The sequence below is a fragment of the Uloborus diversus genome, chromosome 3, assembly GCF_026930045.1.
Source record: "Uloborus diversus isolate 005 chromosome 3, Udiv.v.3.1, whole genome shotgun sequence".
NCBI lineage: Eukaryota > Metazoa > Arthropoda > Arachnida > Araneae > Uloboridae > Uloborus > Uloborus diversus.
This window is the reverse complement of record NC_072733.1, coordinates 13,327,989-13,349,367: the sequence shown is the minus strand read 5'-3', so window position 1 is coordinate 13,349,367 and position 21,379 is coordinate 13,327,989. Positions and strand designations below refer to the sequence as shown.

Sequence of the window (21,379 nt, the reverse complement as noted above, 5' to 3'; positions counted from 1 at the left end):
AATAATCCTTATAGGTACACTATTCAAAAATCGTAAATTACTGTGAAAGTAATTGTTTTGGAGCAATATGTGTATTGTATACAGATGAAATAACAAATTACAAAACTGTTGTTTTTGAATTTGCTTCAGAACGCAATTTCTTTTAGAAAAATAATGTTGGTTACTTGATGCATCAAATGCAGCCATACTGTAGTTTCAATGCTTTGAAAACCCTTTTCAACAAATTTTGTTCCTTTTTAATGAAATTTTAAAGAAATTATGCGTCACCGTTAGTCTTTAGTAATTCTTTTGATATAGTCCGACAAGTGAATGAGCACTTAAAAGTCATTTTATCTTCAGAAATTTATAATACCATTGAAATTTCAGGTGCGGGAGATTACATAGAAATCACATATTTGTTGAAATTAACTTTTAACGAAAATTGAGGGGACTTTTATGATTTTGCGTCAGGTTTTTTGAAGGGCTTGAATGCAAAAAAAGAAAAAAAAACTACCAACCCAGCAAATTAACATTTCCATACATCATCTTTTCCAGTAGTTTCATTTTTTAATCTCATAAATAGACTTTAATGTTGCCAATTCATCAAACCAAACACTTTAGAAACCTTATCTTTTTAAAGAAAATACGAATTAAGAAATAAAAGAATATGTTTGCTTAATAAAGAATTAGTAAGATAAACAACACAATCAATGCACCCTTAGGTAAAACATTGCATGCTAGTTTGTACATTTTTTACGTTGTTTTTGCTAGTTTTAAATTACGAACTGTTCGTCCACTGGGGATGTTCATTTACCGGTTGGTCCATCCTACATATTTCAGGTTACTCAGTATTGCATGCCCTTTGTATGTGAAGTATAATTCTTTTGATAATCAAAATTAGTTACACTGAACTATTAAGGTGTCTTTTAATATATGCCTTAGTATTTTCTTCTAATATTTCCTTTTTTGAAGAGAAAACATTTATGATTAGTAAAAAATTTTTCATGCTAAAGCCAAACTTTGGACTAATTCAATTCAATTGCACAAACGATTTTTTTCTGCAGAAATATTCCTATCTTTACTTTCCAAAGGAATGTAAAATAACTGACCTGATGTTTGACCCTAAAGGGGTTGCTACGCCATAACCCTTTGCATCAAGGTTTCGGCCAACCTTCATCGTGTCACAAGGCTGCCTTTCATTGATGTAGTCGTTTTTAGTGGACTCTATAAGGAAAGCATATTTCCCTTTGGACTCCCGGACTCTCCGTATTCCCGATTCGTACGAAGGTACGAATACATGCTTTCTTGAGTTCATAAACTCCCACATTCGGGCATAGACGGTGATCTTTGATCTCTGAAAGATACAAATGAGTTATTTTTATTAGCATTCCTGTATGACGATGTGAGAAGCAAAGGGATGCAAGCAGCAAAATTTAAAATTTGGAGATAATTTGCAAATGATAGGAGAACTTCTCCCCTGTTTTAGAGCAAGAGATGGTACTAGTAGCTCTGGTGGGTGCGTTATACAGCGTGGTTTAGAAAACAAATTAATGAAAGTCTACCTAGAATCTGAGCTTCAAACGCATTTTACTCAAAGCTTTAAGAAGTTCACTTACATCCCTTTGCTTCTCACTGCCTCATTTAACAAATACATTATAAACTGCGATAATAAAGCTAAAATTGTCAAGCCACAATAAATTATAATTTTTAGTTAAAATGGTGTTTATTGACCCATGTAAAAGGTTCGAGAAAGAACATCTTGGTGAACATGGCAGCAGAATAACTATACTTTTGCAGAATCACAATATTAAAGCAAACCAATGTTTTTTATTCTTTGGTGGTACTATTCATTACTAGCAATTTAGTCCAATAATTAACTCTGAACTTTGCTGAGAATTCCACGTGGTCATGATAATCCTCTTCAGCCATAGCATTAGTGTTGAGAATTGCACATTTCGCACTGATGAAAAGCTTTACTGATGTCTAAACACAGCTATATACTTAAGTTTTTCTCAATTAGTGCTTTTTTGCTGTTTTATATTCGGATTACATGTTTTAGAAAAAAAATGAACTGATTCTTTTTTTTTTTTGAATCAAAAGTATATATTCATATGCGTGGTTTACTTACGTTGATTTAATTATTTTGGTTTACTTGTGTTGATAAAATTTATATTAAACACTAAAACAATGCTTCAAATTTAAAAAGTAAGAAAAAGGTTGACAATCAGCTATAAAATATTGTTACACAGCCGTTGTATAAGTAAGTAACGATAAGAAAAACGTTATGAATGCCAGAATTTGTAACAAATGGCAAACACGTGCACTAAAAAAAAAGCTCCAAGACGTTCCTGGAAAATAATTGGCAGCTAGTGCACATAATTTCTCCCATTTTACACCGAAAAACTTACACTTTTTTGCATTGAAAAAGGAATTCCTTGAAGGTCCGTAAAAAGTCTTCACCATTTGCTGCATTTAAAACGCTGTTTTTCTTACTGTTTATTATGATCAATTCTCAGTGATGTGAACATACCCATATGTGTTTTAAATTGAAAATTAAAAAAAAAAACGTAGCAAAGAGACAGTCATTTCTAAAAATTAAAGCAGCCTATATAACTCTTTTTTTTAAGAATTGTTTCGGATGCCAATATTTCAAAGCAAACGCTGCATAAATATCAAACAAGATATCAAATATTTCATGCTAACGACAAAAGTTTCGCCGCACGCTCGTGCGCGCGCAACCTATTGCATTCATACTATACCATAAAAAATAAATAAACTCCAAGTTCATCCAAGACATTCCGAAGATATATTACGTGTCCCTGTATATTTATCACTTATTTCATTCTCAAATAGATTTTGAAGTCATAAATTACCGACTGCTTTGTTATTTCAGATATCATCGAGTGTGATGTTAATGGTGCGAAATTGCCACAGAAATTGTGGATAGCATCGAAAGCGGAACATCCTATGCTAATAAGACAGCCATTAAAGTTTTTCTCTGCAATAACTTTACTGAAGGTCGTCTACACGCAATTATTCGACCATTTGGATCATGAAACATTGGTTTTCTTTTTTTTTTTAATGAAGTAAATTGAAACTTATATCTGGTTGTCATGCAAACATATTTCGGATATCCTGAAATAGAAAATTTTGCCCTTGCGCTGATATACAGTAATAAATTAATTTCTGTGTAATGTGATAATAGTACTCAGAATATTGTTTCAGAAGAAACAATAAGTCATTCAGAGTGGTTTCGAAAGTTTGATGCAGATTTGCTGTTGGATGTAATTACAGAGCAGATGATAAATTGTCCTCTTGAGGGATAATATTATGAAATTTGAGAGAAAAAATCCACCATTGAATGTAATTAGTGTATAAGGAAAATCCGTCTAAGAAAAACATTTGTAAAATTTAATTATTAAAATAGCATCATTTTATTATAATAGCATAAAATTGAAGAAGATCTTTTTGGTATGAAGATCTTAGTATATTTTCATATATTGTACAGGAAACATAATTTTAATTTTTAACAATGCGCACTCTTTGTTGCTTTTCAAATTAGTATTCCACAAAGCTGCGATAAAATAGAAAAATAACCTTTTTTTGCAGCAGGACGCTTAATATTATAGGACATTGGAATAAAAAGTGTGATGAATGCACAAAGTAGCAACAAATTGCACGCTCGTGTTTCAGGGTTTAAGGAATTATTCTTTGTTCAATGCAGAAGAGTGAGTTCACAAAAGTGATACACTACTGACCAAAAGCATTACTGTCCTTTTTTCAAGAAATGCCACCAGAAACATTATTTTTGAAACAAAACTGATTTTTTTTTTTTTTTTTTTTTTTTTTTTTGTAGCATGGAAATGTTTTAGGAAACAGTAAGCGAATTTTGAATCGTAAGCGATTTTGAAGCGAATTTGAGACGCGAATCCTTTAAAATAACGAATGAAATTTTGCAAAACCTTGTGGTTTCTGTGCCTAAAAGAGAAACTTCTGTAATCAAACAAAAAGGGACCCCAAAACATAATGTTTTGCGGTTTTGTTGCACACAGTCATTATTTTTCCTGCTTAGAAAAACTTGAAATTGTATCTTAATTTCATTTTATTTACAATGAACCACAATGTATTAGGATTTCTCAGATATCATAAACTTTTCATATTATATTTGTATAAAACTCAATAATTACTGGTGATAAAAACTCAATCATACCTTGTTTTTCAACTAATTGAACATTTTTACATAAAAAGTATCGGTTACATTGCAAAATAAAAAAAATATATGTAAAAAAATCTTTCGAGGATATGTTTGAAAAAATTTTTAGACTTCTCAAACTTGCACAATTTTTTTCAAGTACGTCAATTTATACTTTTGAATGGTTGAAAGTTAAACGAAAGCGCAGTAAATACACGGATGCTTGATGACTGACGTCACGGAAAATGAAGACTGACGTCACGAATAGAAGACAGAGAATTTCAGGAAGGGAAGAGTGCTCAACTGATCAATTACGAGAAAATCAAGGTCAATCAAATCCGGAGTTACTTATGCCATTTCTTACTCTAAATCTTTCTGCACTGTCGGAGAGATAGTAAACTCTACTAACACTTCGAGTTTCAGCAATTCATGTAAAATAATAATGTTCCTAGTGGAAAAAAAATGACTTGCATGTATTCAACGGTAAGGAGTTTTATGGAAATCTTTAAAACACTTAGTTATTTTAAAACGGGAATGCTAAAGGTCTACATCAAACAACGAATTCTGACCGTTCCTACACAGATGCATATCATCATTGTTTTCTGATGTGTCTCCTGTCTTCGGGTACTGTTATAAAATGACGGGTAACATGTTGTCGAACAAGTCGAGCAAGATCTAACACATGTCAAATAGGAAAAGCATCGTGTTTGCATAGGGATTAAATGTAATGCTAATTATTAATTGTGTGATTAGCGAAAGGGTTGTGATGTTGCATATTAAGTTGTGAAAATTATTTTCTTGTTTTAATCTAATTTATTTTAGTCTACATATTCATAGTTACATATTTTAGTATACATATTAAGAAGTTTTTATAATTTACTAAAAATTTTCCAACTACATCAATTTATACTTTATCCATCATTTAATGTCAAATGACCTTCGGATAAGTATGTATGCAAAGTCTTCATTAACGGCAAACGAGATGCAGGTATATACTGTAACAAAAATTCTGAAATATTACTGAGTATTTCCGTGTGACGATTCGGGATTTCTGTGCTTTTTTTCCAAGTGTACTTGTCAAAAAATTTCCTAAATTGCTACAAGTCGCACGAATGCAGACTTCTCAATGTTGTAAAAAATATTTTTAGCTTACAGTTTAAAGATAACTTGAGCGTATTTATAAAGTGTATCCTCTTCAGTTCGGCTAAGGTCCGTCCAGACTCATACGACGTCCAAAGGGCGCAAATCAGTCTGTTGACTACGAAGCTTTGCAAGAATTGCGTAAAATTCTTGATACCTTACTTGCAATTCTTCCCTGGCTTTGACCATTTTTGCAATACTGTTTTTGGAGCTTTCCTCGAAACGCAGTAAGATTCCGAACAATTATAGTACACCCACTTAAGTTTATTCTGAGATTTCAGAGATACAACTGGCTTTAAACGGGAAGAGTTCTGAATATTTTAGGAAGCTTCCAGGGATAAATGTCAGTAAGGTTACTGAATTTTAGCAGAAAACATTTCTTCTTTTTATAAGATATGTTACTGGAAGAAACTGGCTACATCAGCTGCCCATTATTTTCCAGGAACGTTTCTGAATCGTTTTTACAGTGTAGCTCTAGCAGATGCTGTTTTGCGGAGATGGTACTTTAAAAAAACTGTCCGTACCTGTACGATAAAGAGCAATTAATTAACTAGTATGTTATATTTTTATCAGATATTATTTATTATGAAATATTTTTGTTAAAGTATTGATTAGTACTACCCGTATAAGAAATTCACGCAACTAAGTTAAAATCTAAAGTCTTCTTTACCTAAAATTTCTTATCTAATATCGACATCTTAATCTAATTTCTAAGTTCCGAAGAAAGTTTCTTCATAGAGTCATTAACTACAAAAACACTTCAGAAACGTTGTTTGAAAATAATGGGCAGCTGATGTTTCCAATTTCTGCAAGTAATCTAACTTACAAAAAACAGAAATGTTTTCCGCTAAAATTCAGTAACCTTCCTTAATTATTTTGGAATCTGTCTGAAGAATTTAGTAGCTTCCCCAGTTAAAGCCAGTCAGTAACCTTTCGGAATTTTTTTACACTGTTCAACAGCTGAGGTTATATTCCCTGCTAGTGTGTACGATTATGAGATATTTTAAGTAAAGTTTAATGTATTAAATGAGAATATAGGGTAGACTGACCAACAAAGGCACGTCATAAATAAATTAAATTAAATTAAAAAAAAAATAAAAAACATAAGATTTCAAAACGTTTTTTCGCACATGTATTAACAGCAGTTTCCTTAAATTCCTTTTGATGTTACACGTCAAATGCTACAGTTTTTGACTATGTTATGACTTTGAAAATGAAATTGAGGGTTTTGATAAATGATCCAGGTAAGTTTTTTTTTTTTTTCAATTTATTTTTGTGGGTGGGTAATATAGGCGCTACAACGGGACACAAATGTCAATTCAGACCTCTGCTTTGTAAAAAATAATTTTTAAAACATAATAGAATTTTATTGGTCACTTATGTTATTTTCTGGTCGTACCAAAAATGAGTGAGTCTGGATTTACCTGGTTCTTGCGCCAAGGCTCTAAATTGCCTCTGAAATATTCATAAGCTGCTCGGTAGACTCTGATTTTTAATACAAAAATATAGGTGTAGCATAAACAATTTTAAAGAAATAAAGAAAATATTTCTTTATAATAAGTTCCTAAATAATATATCTAATCAAGGCTTCTAAAAAGCTACAAATATAGTTCTGTTAAAATTCAGTAACAATACTTGAATAAAAGTTTTAAGTACTTTCTGAGCCAATAAAATGATATACTTAACGGGGGAAAAAAACGCTCCCAACCTAGAACTAATTTCCCCGCATTGAAAAGCGGAGCAATGCAAAAAGACTTACGAATGCTCTGTAGCGAAAGCATTCATCTCCTCCTTTTTTTTTCTTCCTGGAAATTGGTTCGAAATAATTACTTCTCTGTATTGATCTCTTTTGATCAATACCACAGCCTCCTAACTCGTACAAATCCCCATCAATTCTACAGCATTAGACTGCCTGTCAAATTTGATGATGGGAAATAGCTGCGAGGGAATTTTAGCATAGCTGCTGGTGTACTCGGACTTGCGTGTTTGAAGGAATTTTTACATCTGTCAAAATCAGGTAATCTCAAATAACTGGAAGGTACTAAAATCAAGCACGAAAAATTGCGTGTTCAGATGATTTTCGAAGTTGCTCGTAGAGTCTGGAGACGGCCTATATCTCACCCCAATCTCTTGAGTTTTGTTTGAGCTATATTTAGCTCAAACTTCCTTAAGCAGTTAGAACAGTTCTTAATCGATTTAATGCTCACAGAACACTTTTTCTCTCTCGTGAAGGTTAGATTATCTACTAACCTACATAGTTTTCTACCTTTTCTTGCCTCTTTTACGTTATTCTCTTAAAAATGTAATGCCAAGTCACTAGAAATGATGTTCTAGCATATTTTCATTTAAAAGATATATCTTATGCTTGTCCGGAATTTTTTTTTTAACTTCAGTTTTCTGTCTTCAAAATGTGACTTGTTCATAGGTTCTCATTACTGTTTTCATATATATATATATATATATATATATATATATATATATATATATATATATATATATATATATATATATATATGTATGTATGTATGTATGTATATATATATATAAACATTCTCAGAAAATGCTTACGAATAAAATTTGACAACATTCAACAAACAATAGACTGCATAATTATTGTTGAAAGCTGCGGTACTTTGGGCTACAACATAGTTATTTATAATGTAGCGGTATTTATTCTTATAATAATATTTCTTTATGATCAGGATTAGTCACAATATCTGTGTGTCATTTTTTTCAATAATGGAGAATCAATTGGCTGGATAACGTTTGGTAAAGGCGCGCAACAATTAAACTGTGAATTATTCATTAATAAATAAATTAAATGGGGCCTCGCTGGCTGAACGGTATTGCTCAGCAACTGCTTGCAAGAAAAGAGGCGCGAGTTCGATTCCCGCCTACTGCCCTGAGTGCTTATCTGATTTACTCGTATTGTAATAAATCTATATTGTGCTGTGTGTCTTATGTGTCTGAGCAAAAATCGGACTTCCAACTAAATGTAGCTCAGCTAAACGGAATCCGCTCATATTAGCCTCAAAAACGGATTAACGCCTTCGTTATTCATCACCTTGGATGCTCCAAAGGGCTTCAAAAACAACAACAATAAATAAAAAAGTGTTAGTGTTCTCAGTACACTGAAAAAACGATTCAGAAACGTTCCTGGAAAGTAATAGGCAACTGATGTGCCCAATTTCAACCAGTAACATATCTTACAAAAACCAGGAACGTTTTCTGATAAAAGTCAGTAACCTTCCTGAAATACTGGGAAATATCCCCTGTTAAAGCCAGTCGTAAACGTTTTAGAAAAATTTAATAGGTTTAATGAGAATCTTCCTGGTTTAACAGAAGGCTCCTGAAGCATTAGCGCAATCATGACCTAAGTTACGCGAATAATTTCAAGCCAGATCCAAACACATTCCTTGCCTGCAATTCCTGCCTCGCAAAGCTGCAGCTATCCAGTGACTTACGTATTTGTTCCCATTGGGAACTTAGTCAATCCAGATTTGAACCACCTACGTATTTGCTCCCATTGGGAACTTAGTCAATCCAAAGAACCACCTACGTATTTGCTCCCATTGGGAACTTAGTCAATCCAGACGTGCCATAATTAAATTCAAGCCGATAGACGTAATAAACACGCTCAGTCAACCTTTAAACTGGTAGCAAAAGCAGTTTTCACACCAGTGAAAAGTCTGCATTCGTGCATCTTTTAGCAATTCAGGAAACATTTTTTTCGAAGATACTTGATTTTGCGGGGAATGGGTAAAATCCTCTGAAATCCCGAAACGTTCCTCGGAAATAACCAGCAACGTTTCGGAATTTTTTTACAGTGTAATATTCGAGTAGAGCGCTTATGTTAGTACATATCGCTGCTCAAATTTAAATTATTAATGTTTTTTTTTTCTTTACATTTAATAGGAAAGTAACAGTTAGCATTGTAACTGTTTTTTTTTTTTTTTTACTCTTTTGATTCATAAATTGAGAAATAATTACATAAACGAGCGAAGAAAGAGATTGTTATATGATTTCTTATTTCGTAATATGAACAATGGAAAGCCAGAGGCTAGACCCGTTGCTGATATTACAAAATTCCTACACTCGTTACAGGTATCATTTACAAAAGTATACCCATTGGTTATATGACAAATTTGCGTTTATGGACCCAATGTGATTGTAATGACATCATTTAATGCACAATAGTGTTTAAAGAGTGCGCAGAAGAAAGGCGAGTTATTCTTTTTTGCAGGAGCTAAGTGCAATATAGTAACAAAGAATGTTCGTAGAGAATAATTCTTTGCCCTAACTAAACAGGAAAGAAAGCAGAAAAATCAAGGAAAAAATCTCCCAAAAGTTGACTGCATAATAACGAAAGGCTTCTGTTAGCAAAGAATTTTGATTTTTGAGAATGGATAACGGTTGTTGTTGGCATTGCAATTTTTATGACTTAGTACATCATTTTGAATATCGTCTAAAAGTTACGCTTAACTAGAATTTCAAGTAATGTTTAGGTATTTTTTATATTTACGTTTTTATTTCTCGATAATACATTTCAATAAAGGTTATTAGTTTATTTTTCAGAAGTGCGCAAATGGAGAAATTATTCGAAGAAAAATCTCCTATTTGTCAAGAGTACATAAGAAAGATCTGCCTGATTTTGCTCCAGAAGAAGAAGCATATGCAGATAACCTACCTATAGTACATTAGTTACATTGAATAATGATTGTTACCAGGAAGGTTACACTGTAAAACAATTCCGAAACGTTACTGGTTATCTCCGTGGAACGTTTCGGGATTTCAGAGGTTTTCACCCATTTCCCCGCAAAATCAAGTATCTTCACAAAAAAGTTTCCTGAATTGCTAAAAGATGCACGAATGCAGACATTTCACTGGTGTGAAAGATTTTTTTGCTTCCAGTTTAAAGAATGACTGAGAATGTTTATAAGGTGTATCGGCTTCAATTTGACCACGGCCCCCCCCCCCCCCCCCCCCCCCCCCCCCCCAGGTTGACTGAAATCCTAATGGGAGCAAATAAGTCGCTGGATAGCTGCAGCCATGCGAGACATGAATTTCAGGCAAGAAATATGGTTGGTTCTTGCTTGCAATTATTCGCGCAGCTTTGGCCATGGTCGCGGTAATGCCTCTGGACCTTTCTTGGTAAACCAGGAAGGTTCTAATCAAATACATTAAACCTATTTAATTTTTGTAGAAGGTTGACGAATGGCTTTAACAGGGGATATTTCCCAGCATTTCAGGAAGGTTACTTACTTGTATCGGAAAACGTTCCTGGTTTTTGTAAGAAATGTTACTGGTTGAAATTGGGCACATCAGCTGCCTATTATTTTTCAGGAACGTTTCCGAATCGTTTTTACAGTGTATTCACTAAATAAAGAGACATGTAGCAATTTAGAGGATGAATCATGAGCAAATGATTAATTTATTTCTTCATTTACCGAGATCAACTAAACTACACAGAACAAAACAGACAATTTACCCATCATGTAAGCAAAGATCTAAGAAGCTGCCGATTCATTTGCAAAACTATATAATCTAGGTTGTAGATGACCAGAATTAAAGATGACCGATTGTAAACAAAGAAGTTTGGTTTCTGAGAATGGCAACGATTATTGTTCAAAAAACAATTTTTATGAAGTTGGATCTAGTTTTGAATCTAATCTGAATTTTACGTTTGATTATGAATTTATGAGACATTTATATATTGTTGTTGTTAACATTTTGATTTCACGCTAATACATTTAAATAATGATTATTGCACTGTAAAAACGACTCAGAAACATTCCTGGAAAATAATGGGCAGCTAATGTGCCCAATTTTTTCCAGTAACATATCTTACAAAAACCAGGAACGTTTTCCGCTAAAATTCCGTAACCTTACGGAAATTATCCCGGAAGATTCCAAAAATATTCAGAACTCCTCCCTTTTAAAACCAGTTGTATCTCTGGAATCATAGAATAAACATAGGTGGGTATATTATAATAGTTTGGCACCTTACTGCATTTCGAGGAAAGCTCCAAAAGCAGTATTACAAACATGGACAAAGCTAAGACAGAATTGCAGGTAAGTATCAAGAATTTTACTCACCTGCAATTCTTGCACAACTACATAGTCCATAGACTGATTTGCACCCTTTGGACGCCTTATCAGTCTGGACGAAAGGCAATCGAACTGAAGAGGATACACTTTGTAAGTACGTTCAGGTTATCTTTTAACTGGGAGCTAAAAATATTTTTTACAACAGTTAGAAGTCTGCATTCGTGCGACTTGTAGCAATTCAGGAAACGTTTTGACAAGTATACTTGATTTATCCAGAAAGTGGATAAAAAACATAGAAATCCCGAAACGTTACACGGAAATACTCAGTAACGTTTCAGAATTTTTTTGCAGTGTAGTTTGCACTTCATTGTGCAGTAACAAGGTACAATTAAGTTTCGAACTTTTAAAGGCTACTTTTCTCTAACACTGGAAAGATTGATATTTCGCTTTTCCTCGTTTCACACTTCTTTTTTTTTTAACAATTACGAATTGCTTTTTGTCCTCATTTGATCATAGTTGCTAGCATATCATTAAAAGAGTTATTTCTAAATAATTTACTGAAGAACAGATGAAATTCATTTTCTACATTGATGATAGAAATTTCGGAAACTTTTGTGACACATGCATCGCGTGCCACAGATTTGAATAAACGCTAGCTTTATCCGTCACTTATGGGTTTTACTACCAAAGAATAACAGAATGTCTCTGATCTGAGCAATAATTCAACCCACAACATCAAGCATCCAACACAAAATATCCAGCATCCAACACAAAACATCCAGCATCCGACACTCAGCATCCTGGATCCAGTACACATCTGCCAACATCAGACATATCATCCGGCATCAAGAAGACATCAGCCAGCATCCAGTTCTCATCAGCCACTGTCCAGCTCTCATCAACCAGCATCAAGCACACGTCATGCAGCATCAAGCACACGTCATGCAGCATCAAGCACACGTCATGCAGCATCAAGCACACGTCATGCAGCATCAAGCACACGTTATACAGCATCAAGCACACATCAGCCAACATCAAGCACACATCAGTCAGCATGCATCTCTCATCAGCCATCATCTAGTACTCATCATCCAGCATCCCCTAGTATTAATTTAAATTGTGAAAATTTAAATTATGCTTTTCGCGATTATGATTCCGACAGCAGCCATTTGTCAAAACAAGAAACCCAACAAGTAGGCTTCTATCGCAAATCGTGATTGCAAAGCAAGAGATTTGAATTTTCACGGTTCAATCTAATGCCAGAGGCCCGATGCTGGATACTAGTTGAATATTATTACATTTTTTTAAAATATCGATACAATGTCAATACTATACACTTATGAACGTAGTTAAGTATGATATCTGGAGCTGTTTTAGAGCATTGCCATTATATAGCAAGTGTTAAAGCTAAATTTGAAAAAAAAATGTTATCAGAAGGAATAATACTGTGTTGCTCTCACTAAATTAAAAAAAAAAAAAAAAAAAAACTCTTAACCAAAAGTAAATGTACACGATTTCAAACGGAATTACACCAATTATTAGCAAACTACACAATGTTAAATGTGTTACGCATGGTTATCTTGTATACAAAACTAATCTTTTTTTAAAACTATCTTTACTTAAATACCCCTATTGATCACATGTTTTTTTTTATTTTTAAGACAAATAAAAAAATATCACGCTTGAAGAAGTTCTGTTGATGCGAAATAGTCAAAGAAATCCGAGATATTTATCTTTGAAATAATTTGCTTATTCGAAGCATGAGTTCGAAATATTTAGCACGTCGCTGACTCGTCCTATTGATTGAAATATTGGTGCTTAGTAGCAGACATAATCGTTTAGGGATATCTTTCTAGAATGAATTCGGAGGTATTCAGTGCCATTGTTTGAAAAGTTGTTTAATATTTTATTCACTTGAATTATTTTAATAGCGAAAAGAATATAAAAAGTTATTTGAATTTCTGAGATGTAAGGGAAATGTTGGTTTGTCTTATTGATTGATTTAGTGATTGTTTTCAGAAATACATCTTGTCTTCTGTTTACATATAAATCGTAAAATATTTGATGAGTATAACATTTTATAAATAAAGAGATTGCACGGATGATCCCTTAATATCTATAGGGTGTTCTGTTTTAACCTGCAAGATCTTTATTTTCGCAACCGTTAATCCTAGATGTATACCTTCAATTGCAAAATAGTTCAAAATAATATGCAGAGTTAAGATATTGAAAGTTTGAAGCAAAAATAAAAATGAGACAAAAAAATAACTTTTAATTGGGGCCCCAGGTCCCCTAACTTATGTTTAGGGAAATTATCTCCATTGAAAAATAATTCCAACACCAAAAGTTTGACATAAGTACGACCCATATTCACCGAGATGTTATACGCAGCGTTTTGTGACTTACGCCACTTTTCACTCGCCGTCAATAACACCTTTTTGGGGAAAATAGAGCGGCTAACAAATGTTTAAAATTATGTGTGCACGGATTGCAAAAAATTTCAAAATCAGATGCAGAGTTAAGGTGTTGAAAGTTTGAAGTAAAAACAAAAATGAGTCAAAAAATACGAAATTTAACTTTTTATCCGGGACCTAGGTCCCCCTAACTAATATTTAAAGAAATGATCTCCATAAAAAACTATTACTAACACAAAAAAATTGACATTTGTGTGACCAAAAATTTAAGAAGATATTCCAGTTTAAAGTTTTAAGGGACCATACAGAATATGAGATTGTAACTCATAGCTCTTTCAGAAGAATGACAGATCGTCAAAGTAAGAAAAATAAAGTATTTATATTTTTAATTGCTATTCAAAAAAAAAAAAATATGTCGTGATACGCAAAACCACATTAAAAAACCTCGAATAAATTGAAAAATCACACTCTTTGCACACATGTAATTTTAAACACTTGTTAACCACTATATTTTCCCCCAAAAGATGTTATTGACGGCGAGTGAAAAGTGTTGTAAGTCACAAAACGCTGCGTTTCATATCTCGGTGAATATTGGTCGTACTAATTGCAAACGTTTTGTGTTGGCAATATTTTTCAATGGAGATTATTTCCCTTAATGTAAGTGACCTGGAGGCCATATAAAAAGTTAAACTTGTATTTTTTGACTTCTTTTTATTTTCACTTCAAACATTCAATACTTTAACTCTGCATCTGATTTTAAACATTTTTGCAATTGGAAGTATGCATCTAGGACTAACGGTTGCGAAAATAAAGGTCTTGCAGGTTAAAACGGAACACCCTGTATAATTATTGAGGCGTGTTTTTGGTAATGTAAGTGGTGAGGTGGGGCATATGTTACCCAGTTTTACATTTCTTGTGCACTGAGAAAATTTGGCACACTGAAGTAGGATAATATCCACTGATTTTAGTATTATATTTTTACACAAATAAAACTGAAACAGTGCGGAACGTGACATGTACATTCTTAAATAAATAAATAAATAAATAAATAGAAAAAGAAAGAAACGTAACACTTTAAATTATTCGGCTGTTATATGCGCTAGAAAAAAAAAACTAAGGCAGCAGCTAACTTCATCGCATTCCGACGAGTAGAACAAAATATACTGGCAAAAATCGATTCAGAGGCCACTACCGCATTGAAAATGGCACTTCTAAGGTCAAAGCTTACCATTCAATGCAATCGAGTGTACTAAATATTAATTTAGTTTTTCAAAAGAAAATAACAGCCACTCCTCGCTATAAAACATTAAATTTAAGTAATTAATTGACATTTTTCGGGTTTTAGTAAAATTATATATTTTAATTCGATTTGCCCGATATATATATATATATATATATATATATATATATATATATATATATATATATATATATATATATAATTACCTTTTACTTATTAGAGCAGCGTGAATATACCCACTGGAAGGGGTGTAAAAAGTCCTTACATGCATATGAACTACTGTACTAAGATCAGCAATAATGTAAAAACCAAGGCCAGTGAAGGTGCTTGCCACTGTCTCGTATTGCCTCTTTTATACATTTTATATACGATTTAAATCGGATGCGTTATTGTGCTCTTAAACTGCAAGTATCACATTTTTCCAGGACAAAGACATGCCCCTCTTCGCCAAACAGTAACTTGCGACCTAAAAATAACTTTAGTGCAATAGTAAAACATTGTAACTGATTACATTCTTCTTTCGACCAACTTTCTTCTTTTTTCACAAATAAATCAACACCCGCTGCTTCCGTTTGAAAATATACGGACCCTCAAACGGAAGAAAAATTCATTTTTGAACCTATCATAAAAACGACAGAATATTTTGAGCTCAAATTTTATATACTTGTATAAAAGCTGTTCTAGATTGTTTTTCCACCTAAATTTAATATGGTTAAAGATCATACTTTTTTCAAATATTAATTTCATAACTCATAAAATAATTTAATGTTACTATAGTAAATGACGTTTTTATTGTTGGGTTGATTCATACTTCGAAATAAAAAAAAAAAAAAAACAATAATTCCTGTGCCAAGTTGATTTAGAAAGAAAGAGAGAGAAAGAGATATGGTTCATATCAAAGCCATAAGATATAACTCCTATTGAAGAGTAAATAGGAAATAACCGTAATATCCGATTGAAAATTTCCCGCAATGTGTGTCTTTGTGATGCAACTTAGTTTTAGTCAAGTAAAACGACACAAAAAATGGCATTTCTGAAACGGTAAGAGAAATATCTTTTGAATAGGTAGGGTCTGGTGGGGTAAAGTGGTCAATGGGGTAAAGTGGTCATACGTCAAATAAATGGCTATAGCTTGGAAATAAATATTCGAAAGAATGTGAAAATTTTATTTTAGGATAGGGGAGTTAGAAACTACATTTTGAATACAAAATTTCAAAACTGGCAAAAAATTTTTTGGTAAAATAAAATATTTTGGGTGAATATAAAAAATTTCAAAATCTAAACACCTCTTTTAACTTTCTTGGGAAATTTTGTTGTAAGAATTATGAACAGATTGACTGCACAGGAAGCTTCCTATATGTCTCAAGAACTCTTACTCATTAGCAGTTAGCTGAATCTATTTTGGTTAATTTTTTAGAACAGTTTAAGTAAGATGGGGTAAAGTGGGCATAATATTAGGCTTAACGAATATTGTCCTTCTAACGTCACTCAATCTTTAAGTATGAGGAAAACATAAATGAAATATTAATTTCACTTAATATGTATTGTTTTTACAGGAAACAGATTTAAATATACGAGTATATACGTATGCATACGCATATACTCGTGTACGCACGTATATATACGTAACCACATAAATGCACCAATAAACGCGTAGTATATAGGTATCTGCAACTATTTTTTATCTATGAAGATATACATTCGACTATACACGTACATACCCGCTTATACTCGTATATATACAAACACTTATTTGCTCAGGTAGACAAATATATACGCGTACGTACTCGAAGCTCGAGTAGACACTTACACACAAGCATATGATATACATGTATACAGGGTGAGTTTAAACTCTTGGGAAAATTCTTCAAAGATGTAAGAGAGGAGTAGAAGAAGCAAGAATCATAAGAAACATATGGTCACAAGCACAACGCTGACGCACTACATGCACGCAAAGCCAAAACTGGGGCATGCAAAACAGGTCATAAATTTGTTACACAAAGACAATTTTACACAACATTTTAGGCCTTAAGAAAGTGTTAAAGTGATTGATGAAATTCGGCCGGCTGCTGTAATACATGCGTCGCAATCACAAAGCACTCTATGTTGCAATAATGAGGCTTTTGAAAACTTTCATCAGTCGCTGTGCATTTGTTGCAATGCGTGTATTAGAGCTACTACAGGCCGTAACTTTAACATCTGCTCTAAATATTTCTTAAAAACTAAAATGTTGGTTAAAATCATCTTTTTTTTATTGTTTCCAATGGGGCTTTATAAGAGACTCTCCTGAAGAGGCGTCTTGGCCATAACCAGACCTACTGCACTCCCCTACAATGCATCAGTCTTTCATGTGTCACCATTAAGGCGCTGATGCTTGACACAGCAGTTTATTTGACGCTCAGTTTCCACCAGGTGGAGGCACCTGGGCTCTCTTTGATGCGAAATTGCACTAGGAATTTAATTTTGACTAGGGAATTTTAAGCCAAACGAATACCCTAGGAATCTTTTACATGCCGTATAATCATACGATATGGGCGCTGATGATTTTCTGCATCTCGACAATCCACCAACCGGCATCCCCAGGTTAGAACCCACGACTCAACGTTAAATCCCGGTTATCACAAATTTGCCATTTCAACTGCGCTTGCGCGCAGACTTAGATGATTTCAAAAATCTTGCTAAAATTAGTTACAAACATTTTGAGTTTGGTATTAAATATGAGATGGCAACAGATAAAAATTAGAAATCACAAAGTTTTCTCTGATTTAGTTTTTAGGCCTCGGTAAAGATTGAATTTTGCGTCTTAATTATTAATGGATTCGGTGTTTGATTTGTCTGTCCTTTTTCAAGGCCAAATTTTTAACCTCAAAAGAGCGTACTAGAACTGCACCATCACTTCTAATGCAAAGCCGAACACTCAACCTAAATAAAAATGTATAATACTAAGTTGTTTACGCCTAACATAAAATATCCGCAAAAGACGGATTTCTGTACTAATATTCCAATCATTTTTGAAGTACACAACGTGTTTTACATTTATGTTAAATAAATATTTCCAAACTAATAAATATCGAAGTGTCATTTTTCTCTTAAGATTATCAGTTATTCATATCCGTAGTTTCATATAATACATCACGAAGTCGCTGTGAAAATATTCTAATCGCATTCATTAATTTGGTGGGACTCTCGCTCAGCCTAAATATAAACAAGCAACACGAAGTCTTAAAACAGAAAGCCCAAAAAGCTAAGTCCTCGCGCAAGCGCAAATGAAACGGCAAATTTGTGATAACCGGGATTTAACGTCTACTGAACCCAGGTCCACAGACATACAAGGCCAGCGCCTAACCATCACGCCACCAGCCGGTCAGGTAAAATCATCTTTGTGTAACAAATTTGTGGCATTTTTTGCATCCATCTGTTTCTGACTTAGTGTGCATGTAGCGCGTCAGCGACTATAAGTCCATTATGATTCTTTGCTTCGTATCCTCCCCTCTCACACCTCTTTGATTTTTGCCTCAGAGCTTGGATTCACTTTGTAAGCATACATGTATATTAGAGGATATACCCGTGTATACATATATGTACTGATATACACGTAAACGTACGTATATATGTCGATACTAGTACATATAATCGTGTTTACACGTAAACATACGTATATATTCGTCGTTCATGTATGAACGTGAGTAGACATGTACAAACACGCACTGGATGTATCTACGAAATAACTCGTGTATACTCGTATATGTATGTAGGTATGTATACCTATATATGCGTATATATGTCTACTATAAACACATATACTCAGGTATGCATGTATATACTCGAGATGCAAGTGCATACACGCACGATGTTCGTTTATACGCGTATATATTGCATATACACGTGACACGTATATACTCGTGTAGACACGTATACTGTAGGTAATAACGTATACATGCTTATGTATACCCGATTATACTCGTGCATATAATTGTAACTAAAAATAACCGAAGTATACAAATATTACTGTTATTTGTAACGGTTTTGCCTCTATTTTTAACTGTGACCACTTTACCCCATGCTATGACCACTTTCCCCCACCCCATGGGGTAAAGTTGTCATAAATACATAGGGAAATGAAAGTGTTATAAAACTACTTAAATCAATAACTTTTTTCCTAAAATTCTATGTATCGTGTTCTTTAATAATGCAATGTAAAACAACAACAAAAAAAGTTGGAGTTTTTATAGAATTTATTGTATTTATTATCCACCTAAGTTGAAAACCTACGATTTTATGACCACTTTACCCCACCAGACTCTACTCAAAATAGCTTACCTCACTTCTTAAGAATTTTACTGCAACTAGCACAATACTCAAAATCATTACATAATTTTTAGTAAGCCTGTATTAAGTACCACAATGAAACATAATTTTAGTGTACTTTTTTTTTTTAAACCTATTACATTACTTCCAAGAGCTCATTTTCCTTCCCAAAACTCAGTTGTACGTTTCCATACACCTGACTTTGAGCAGCGCAATCTTAATGAATTTAAAAACATCATAAATGTTAATGTAAAATAATAATATGTAAGCAAATTAGCGTTTACGTTCTTGAACATCGTTCATCAAGCTCAAAATTTAGAGAGAATGATAGTATACTAAATATAAGCACCTATCTACCTGACGTGATTTTTACTGCTCACGCGATTTAGTTAACGTACCGAATAAATTATACTCGTTAAGGAGCATTCTGCGTTAAATATCTCAGATTTAAAGAGGCAACTTTTATTATGCTAGTGCTGAAATATTATAGAGTACATCCTTACTAATGAGATAAATATGGTTGAAATCTCATGGCATTTTTAATATTTTGCGTGACATGCTCATATTTTCTTAATAGGGTATCTGTATCCTGAGCTATATGTGCTGTCATCAACAGTAGTTGGTGACAATTTGCCTTTATCATAAGAGCATTAGTTTCTGAAAACAAATGAAAGTTATCAAAAATAAAAATTACACTGTTAAAAATTCAGCAAGATTTTCTGGTAATTGTTACTGTAAAATGGCGGACTTAATGCATCGCTGATTTTTACGGTAATTTATACCGGAAAAATAAGCGATCCCAGCTCCAATTGGTTGCTGTGGCCTACCGAGGAAACCGTATAATTTTGCAGTAACATTTGATTTTTACGGTAATAGTTACTGGCAACATGGATGCCAGTAACAATTACCGTAAATTTTCTGGAAAATTTTTAACAGTATATGTTTCCGGCAAATTATTTCAAAATACATAACCGATGAAAAACCGTCTTTTTTGAAGATACTGTCCACCTGATGGATGTTTGCAGACAAAACTTAGATAAGTCATTCAAGAGAGATGAATTCAAGTTTTGTGATTTTACTTTCTTTTCTAATATTGAAGAAGCTTTCTGATCAGCTAGAAGATGAGTTAAGAGAGAACAAAAAGCGACGTCCTGTTTATAAAGACAGTTTTTCCCTTAGTCAATGCGGTTATTTTGGTGGCGAAAAATTTTGTGTTGTTGCTTGACTATATTGGTGGAGGGTTGATTCCTGGCCAAATTTTGATAAATGCTAGAAAATATGAATTCAAGCTATGGAATTTTCTTTTATTTTATAATATAGCATACGCTTGAGGTTAGCTAGAAGTGAGCTTAGAGAAAGTAAAAATAAATGTTCGCATTACTAATAATGGAGTGTTCTTCAGTCAATCTGTTACTTTCAATGCTGCAAAAGTCTGAGTTTTGGCTAAACATTGAGGATGGAAGGATAATACTTACCTTCAAACACTTAATATCTAAAGGATTAGAGATTAATTCTTTTGAAGTAACGGGTCAACTTAGATTATGATAGCAGGCAAAATTCCAATAAATAATACAGGACAGAAACTGGGTGCCACATGAAGAGGCCAATGGTGCCGCGAAGTGTCCCCGTTATAATTATATGTATAATACATATAGGATAAGGTGCCGTGAGAAAATCCTAATTCTTCAAAGGGTGAAGCGAATCGGAAAAGTTTGGGAACCATGACATCCTGGGGTGCTGCAAGAAGAGGACAGTGGTGCGGCAAAGTGTCCAGGTTATCAATATTTATGTGTATAATACACTGTAAAAATGATTCAGAAACGTTCCTGAAAAATAATGGGCAGCTGGTGTGCCCAATTTCTTCCAGTAACATATGTTGGAAAAACCAGTAACGCTTTCCGCTAAAAGTCAGTAACCTTTCTGAAATTAACCTTGAAACTTTATGAAGACGTGCGAAATCTGCCCTGTTAAAGCCAGTCATGTCTCTAGAACCTTCTAGAAAAATTGAGTACGTTCAGTATAATTGATTAGAACCTTCCTACTTTACCAAGAGGGCTC

At 33.4% G+C, this 21,379-nt stretch overlaps 1 protein-coding gene across 1 annotated transcript in view; it reads right to left on the bottom strand.

The window, feature by feature from the left end:
• LOC129218031 (glutamate receptor 1-like) overlaps positions 1 to 21,379 on the bottom strand; it is a 357,221-nt gene that overhangs the window by 54,062 nt on the left and 281,780 nt on the right. The window contains exon 12 of the mRNA XM_054852210.1: positions 1,089 to 1,333. Within this exon, the coding sequence (XP_054708185.1) occupies positions 1,089 to 1,333 (245 nt within the window). The remainder of the gene's footprint in view (positions 1 to 1,088; positions 1,334 to 21,379) is intronic.